We start from the raw sequence: 7,500 nt of genomic DNA, 5'->3' as shown, positions 1-7,500 counted from the left end.
TTATGGTCATGAACCAATACCAAACTTATGTAATCAGAATCGTGGCATTACCATTTGTATAAATGGTTATCATATTGAACAATTATATTTATAGTGTAACTGATGGAAGTTTTTAATTTATGAATTAGATACAAACTTTCTGCTTAAAAAAAGTACAAAACTCAAGTACCCTGAGTATGAAATATATATATATATATATATATATATATATATATATATATATATATATATATATATATATATATATATATATATATATATATATATATATATATATATATGTGTGTGTGTGTGTGTGTGTGTGTGTGTGTGTGTGTGTGTGTGTGGTGTGTGTGTATGTGTGTGTGATATCAAAGATTTGCAATCAATCTGTATATATGTTTTATTGAAAAAATAGTGTTCATGTAATATGTAAATAGATTTGAGATTAATTTTCAAGAGTACTGATTAAATCTGTTTGCAGGGTTCCTGAGAAGTAGACGAGACAAGAAAATCAAGGAGAAGAAAGTTAAGAAAAAGAAAGATGCAGATTCATCAAGTAACAAAGAAGAGAAATCTGACAAGTAAATATATAAGGATAATTTTATAGCTTTAATTCTTTATTTTTGAAGTGACTCGTGTGTTGACTTAGGCTATGCAAGCTTAAGTGTAATGTCAATTGAAAGTCCTTGAACTCACAGTACAGTATAAAAAAGATATTCAACAGCTTGCTGGTGTGAAGGTAGCATGCTTGATTCACACCTAAAAAAGTCTGGGATCAAATCTTTTGCCAGATGGAAACAATTTGGGCTATATTTCTATTCATGCTATTGGGGAATGCTTCACTTGCTGGAGAGGTGTAAGATAGTGTGGTGTGGTATTTAGCATTTACTCGTAGGCCATAGGTTGAGTCCCTGAATCAGTGGCAACATGTTGTCTAGATGTAGATGTCTCCCAGATACAGATTTTATGGGCATAGGGTTTTAGCAAACTACTAAATTTTATTGTCTTGCAGTGGAGTCATACAGGCAGTTGATGATATATCATCATTATTAACATTATCATCATATGGAAGTATTGTCCAACTTCTATAAGGGAAACACCACCACTATAAAAGTATATAAGGTTAATAAGAAAATGCCAGACCTTTCTGATCCTCTCTCTCTCTCTCTCTCTCTCTCTCTCTCTCTCTCTCTCTCTCTCTCTCTCTCTCTCTCTCTCTCTCTCTCTCTCTCTCTCTCTCTCTCTCTCTCTCTCTCTCTCTCTCTCTCTCTCTCTCTCTCTCTCTCTCTCTCTCTCTCTCTCTCTCTCTCTCTCTCTCTCTCTCTCTCTCTCTCTCTCTCTCTCTCTCTCTCTAGTGAAGGCAATGATGATTCTGGAGCAAAGACAAGTGATGCAGCAACAGTGCCAGTGACATCTGCCTCTGATAAGGGGAGCATCAGTGGCCAGACTCTAAATGTAGATGAGGAAGGATTCTCAGTACGTCCTCAGGAATCAAAAGCAGCTGGTGAAGATAATAGCTTTGATTCATCTTCAGACACAGACTCAGGTTGGTAAAAGATATTTAGCAACTTGTACCTCACTTTGAATTCATGTTATGTTATAGTTGTGGTAATTATAGGATGAAGGAAAAGTCATGATGGTAAAAACTAGTGCTTCATTATATCATTGTTATTGATAATTTTCTCAATTCTGAAAACAGATGCAGAACCGGAGAAAAAAATTCACGTGGAGATCAAGCCGATCAGTAATGGGAATGCCCCAATGTCTCCCAGTGTTGATGAGCTGCGTGCCACCATTGAAGGAATATCCCTGTCTCCTGCTTCATACCCTTCAGTAAGTACAGACTAATGTATAGGTAGACATGTAGATTGGTAGATAGATAGCCAGATATACTGGTAACTAAATAGATTACAGACATAAATGTTAATGTGTGGTATTTTTTCCTTAAAAGATCATTCAGTATTGGTATTCAAAGTCAGTTCTATCACAGCATTCCAAAGTATTTAATGATCATGATTCCTCACTGTCCTAGTTCTTGGTGTAATAATCAAGATGTTTGTATGGCCTCATGATGTGCATCTGCTTCTATTTAATGACATAATTCTGTTGTACTGATAAAATTTGACAAGTGGTGGAGATTAATTACAAAATGTGAAGTGACAACATTTTTATAATACAAACCTTGGTTATTTTTATACACATGTACATTGGTGAAATAGTTTCATGTTGCCACAAAGATTCACAAATTGAGATCCTGTAAAACTTGATTGGCAGACAATAGTAATTAATGGTGAAGTACTACACAGTCATTCTAGATTACTTTTCTTTTATTGGTTCTGCCTTTCTGAGATGTGAATGAATTGTATCTGTTTAAAACTGGCTAGTGTAGGGATCTTGGTGTATGCAGAACATCAGATTGATGCACTGTTGATGGTAAATGGTTAGGGCAGTTTTGCTTAAAACCTCATGGCCCCACATTTGACCCAAAAGTTATATACAACAAATTTAGAAGTTTTATAAAAATTCATTATTGTATATAATAATAACATGGGTACTGTGATGCTGGGCATCAGTGTTATTAGCTTAAATATGGTATTAGCACACAAGGTAGTCTAGTGCAAAGCAAGTTCCCATACTTTCACAGAGAGAACCATGACCACTGAATTACACCAACAAAACTTAAATATGTATGAGTAACAGACCCCAGCAAGTTTATCTTAGGATTGGATGGAAATATGAAGTTATTTGTTTGTACAATGACCATTTTTACCATTGGCTGTGGGTGAGGCCCCATGTATATAAGCATTGTTCTGCTGCACTACCATCCAGTAACAAGTCTGATCCCCTAAGATGTACAAGCTAGTGTTGAAAGCTCCAGTTCTCCTTTTCATGTGTTTAATTATATGAAGAATGAGTATTGATTTACCTGTTGCATTAAAACTGATTACTTTAAGATATTGTGCTCATTATATGAGTAGCAGAAATTTATTGAAAATTCACCTTTTTAAAAGTAAGTATCGTAGGTAATGATAGATGACCTCTAATTAGCCTTGTGTGCCTCCACGCCAGATAACCTCGGAAGGAAAGAGCAAGATCAGGTACCTAACCTTACAGAAGGTAAAATCTAAATTAATTGTGCATGACTGCTCTGCCTGATATCCTTGCCTCAGCTCAGATTGCTATATGCTCTAGTTCGACTCTGCTCTTGCCTGAGCTCAGTTTAAAACCCAGCCATTTATCCTACGAGTTTATCTGATTGCTGTTTATTATTCATTCTATCCTGTGCATATGGCATTATGTGCTTCATACCTAATTGTTGATAATTTATAACTGAGTTGTGTTTTTAGGTTTCCAGAACTGAATAGCTATACTATTTTCTTTCAACCTCAGTTGATGACTGATAGAATTTTGTAAAGGCTTTATTTCAGAGTTTTGTTAATTAGTTTATCTCACTCTATTAATGTATTTCTATTTCTTGTAGCTCTTATTAAAAATTAACAACTGAATAGTAACACAAAAATTAGTTTTGAGGTGTTGAAGTGGGGATCAAGGCTACAGTGATTATAAAACTTTTTGAAAGTTCCATTGGGGTGTAGGTTTGAGGAGGCCAAACTGCTTGTGAGGCAGTAAGATAAAGTAAAAGTGTTTGTAAAGAAGGTATGTAGATAGTAAGGAATAACAAGGCAGGGTGAAGTAAAATATATGAATATGATCAGATTTAGATGGAAGGTTTCATGTTGAGTCTCTAGGGAATATTCCCATAATGTACAGGAAAACGTGGAATGGTTTGTGTGTTAGATGAAGGTAATCCATGAAAACTCTGTATATATATATCTTTTTCATGGAGTATTTATGTTTCACCTAAAACCAAGATACCCTGCTGTCATTTGCATATTGTTTGCATCCAAAGTCATAAGCTTGTCTATAGTTAATTTTCGATTGTGTCCTGGATTTTCCTGTCAGTTTAGCGCATGGAGGCTGATCAATATGAAAAATACAAATGAGTAACTATGGGTTTCCCGATACTCCTTCCCTCAAAATCAACTTATTCATGTTCCTCTACCTTTGATGCCTTTGACCTTTCACCTTACCATCAGCCACATAGCCAACACCTGTGTGTTGTGCATATTCTCATTGTCCCATCGCAGGCTGTGTTACTGTGTTGTTGCGTTAACAAAAGGAACACTTAACTAACATTTTCTGTGTTGCATGAAATGTGACTTAGTCATGCCACTGGCTGGCTAAACTGAAATTACTATTCCTTTAGTGTAATGCTATTCTGTGTAATACTGTAAGATCTTTGAATTGCAGTAATATGATGTAAGAGAAAACAAATTACTCGACATTAAAGATATGTTAAGATGTATTATATCATTGTTTTGTCACTGAATTTTTTGTCACTGTGAATTTTCATTGAAAAACCAAGTTATTATTGCATGGGAAACATGCCATGGTAATGTTCATCATGGAAATGTTTTGTTTATGCCTTTGCATGAACTGAATTTGAAATATTTTACCAACATTATGTTTAGAAGTTGGTTATACAGTAAAAGTCCTTTCTTTCGGCATATATGGGACTAAACAGGTGCCGAATCATTGGATATGTCGAGAGATCAGATGTGAATTTCATCAGGTGTATTAGTAATGAATAAAAGAGAACATAGGCTACTATTTATTTATTTATTTATTTATTTGCAGAAAACAAATGATATATCCAAGGCATATTTATATAAAAATCATTTTCAAGGCATATTTCTAACTTTTCAAGACATATTTCTAGAAAACAAACCAGTTCAGCCTCAGCAGACTTTATAAATAAACAGAGTTTTTCTAGAGTCCTCCACAAAACTTTCTCTGGCTCCTCTTCTTCCTCCTCACTTTCCTCCTCTTTCATTTCCAAAGCAGCATGATTTGCTACATGATCTGCTACATGATCTGTTGGTCAGTCTGCTCCTCAACCACTGGGGGATTTTCATTCACAAAGACAGAGTGGAAAGACAAACATGGCAGTGTAAACTCAATAGACTCATTCTCATATTCTTATTTTTTTTACTCTGTGCCTGTTATACTTTGGATCACTAATATTCCTTTCCTCTCCTCTTCAGTTTAGTACTCTATTCATATATCCCAAGTTTATACCAAAAATATTCTCATCTATCACCATTCACACCATCATACTTATGGGTGCTAGCAGTACAGCCTTTACATGACGGAAGGTGTTTGCAGTGTCCAGTGCCATTTTTAAACTTGTCATATGCCAGTACCTATAGTGCTGAAAGATCAGGTGACTTTCAGAATGGGACCATTTTGCAAAAGTGCCAAAAGATCAGGTTTTCCGAAATGTTGGATGCTGAAAAACAGGACTTTTGCTGTATTGTGGTTTTTTGCAGTTTTACCAATGTTGAATTATATTGTGTGTTTTGTTCATAAGAAACTGAGAAGCTAAAAAAAAAAAAAAAAAAAATATATATATATATATATATATATATATATATATATATATATATATATATATATATATATATATATATATATATATATATATATATATATGTTTTTTTTACTAATGTTATGACCCATATTTACAGACTAGAAGAACATCAACAGATACATCAGATTCATTTTATATGAAGCGCTCCTATAGCATAACTCAGCCGTCAAGGTGAGAATTGGTGTACTTGTTACTTTGTTGTACACTTCTGCCTATCTGTACACAAGACTTTCATTCTTGCATGCACACACACACACACACACACACACACACACACACACACACACACACACACACACACACACACACACACACACACACACACACACACACACACACACACACACACACACACACACACACACACACACACACACACACACAATGAATTGATATATGAGTGGAAAATCTGGATATAGGTGTGGAGACAGGACAACACAGGCCTAGTTCAGGTCATGTATAATATGACTAGCTAAGTACAATAATACTCACATTTCTCAGCATATCTGGATCTCAAGTATTCCTCTTTTCCAGGGCACTTCGTCCTGGTATATAGGTTGCGTTTTATGTTGCCTTTTATTATTATTTACTGTTGCTTCTCCATTCTTCTTTTTTTTTTTTCCAGCAATAAGTCTAGCTCTGTAGACCTGCTTGGTTTGAATCTCAACTTTGGCAACAGTGAAAGCCCCAGAAATACACCAGGGAACACTGCAGGCTGTGAATCATCTTTCAATCGACCAATATCTCCTGTGTCTAAAGGTATTATTTTGAATGCATTTGCTTTTGATCTAATCTTCAGGCAATCCACAGGCACCTCTCAGCACTTATTATTAGTATTTCTGCTTTGTTTATTTTCTTGGTATTTACTATGTGGTGCAAATAGATGATGATGATTAGGTGTTTTTGTATGGTAATAGTATTTTTATTTTTTGCATTTGGTATGTGACAGGGAAATTTACTGAGATTATGGTAATTTTTGGAGAGTAGTTTAACTACATCTAGATCGTAATTTTTTGCTCATCACACACACACACACACACACACACACACACACACACACACACACACACACACACACACACACACACACACACACACACACACACACACACACACACACACACACACACACACACACACACACACACACACACACATGTATATGCATACTAATGTAGATGGTTTGGTATTGAGCCTATTGGAACTTAAAGACTACTTAAAGAACAATAAACCAGATATGGTATGTTTAACAGAAACCAAAATAAAAGAGGAAATAAAGTTGGGATTTGCAAAGGAAGGATATAGCACATGGAGGAGAGAGAAAAAGAAAGGGAGGAGGAGGAGTGATGATATTGGTAAAAGAGGATATTGTTGTTGAGGAAGTGGAATATGGTGATGGAATGCAGAAACATGGAGTGTTGTGATTAAGATCAAAGGAAGTGAAAAAAAGAAAATCATTGTGACATACATACCACCAAAAACTAATGCATAGGAGATTAATAAATGTAAAAGTATGCAACTAGAAATGAAAAATAGTATAGAGGATATGATAAGGAAAAGTAACAAAATGCTCTTAGTAGGCAACTTCAACACTAAAGGAATTAACTGGGAGGAGATGGAAGTGAAGGAAAATGTCGGGTCATAGAGCGAAGAACTTATGCAAACCATGATGGCGAATACAATGAGACAATGGGTGAACAAGCCTATGAGATGTAGAAGAGAAGAAGAACCATCACAGTTGGAGTTGGTGTTTATGAAAACCCCAGAAAGTAGACCAAGTATACATTGTCTGAGTCCACTGGGAAGAAGCGATCATGTGATAATAGAAATAGTACTACAGAAGGAAAAAGTGTTGCACAGGAGAGAACTATACAGAAATGGGAGACAGAACTATGCTAAGACAAACTTTGTGGAGCTTAATAAATTTTTTGAAAAAACTGGAAAGAGCTATTTGAAGGTAAAGTAGTGCAAGAAAAATATGAGATATTTTTGAGCAAGTATAGAGAGGGAGTGCAACAGTTTGTGCC

The 7,500-nt window shown here is 35.2% G+C and overlaps 1 protein-coding gene across 3 annotated transcripts in view; it reads left to right on the top strand.

Annotated features, from left to right (window-relative positions):
* Positions 1–7,500, top strand: part of LOC135102058 (F-BAR domain only protein 2-like) — a 56,610-nt gene that overhangs the window by 32,594 nt on the left and 16,516 nt on the right. For all 3 annotated transcript variants that reach the window (XM_064006716.1, XM_064006718.1, XM_064006717.1), the window contains exons 10-15: positions 464–563; positions 1,338–1,528; positions 1,682–1,815; positions 3,052–3,099; positions 5,571–5,644; positions 6,099–6,232. In XM_064006716.1, the coding sequence (XP_063862786.1) occupies positions 464–563; positions 1,338–1,528; positions 1,682–1,815; positions 3,052–3,099; positions 5,571–5,644; positions 6,099–6,232 (681 nt within the window). The remainder of the gene's footprint in view (positions 1–463; positions 564–1,337; positions 1,529–1,681; positions 1,816–3,051; positions 3,100–5,570; positions 5,645–6,098; positions 6,233–7,500) is intronic.

This window comes from Scylla paramamosain, chromosome 7, assembly GCF_035594125.1.
Source record: "Scylla paramamosain isolate STU-SP2022 chromosome 7, ASM3559412v1, whole genome shotgun sequence".
Lineage (NCBI taxonomy): Eukaryota > Metazoa > Arthropoda > Malacostraca > Decapoda > Portunidae > Scylla > Scylla paramamosain.
This window is presented reverse-complemented; position numbering and strand designations above follow the sequence as displayed.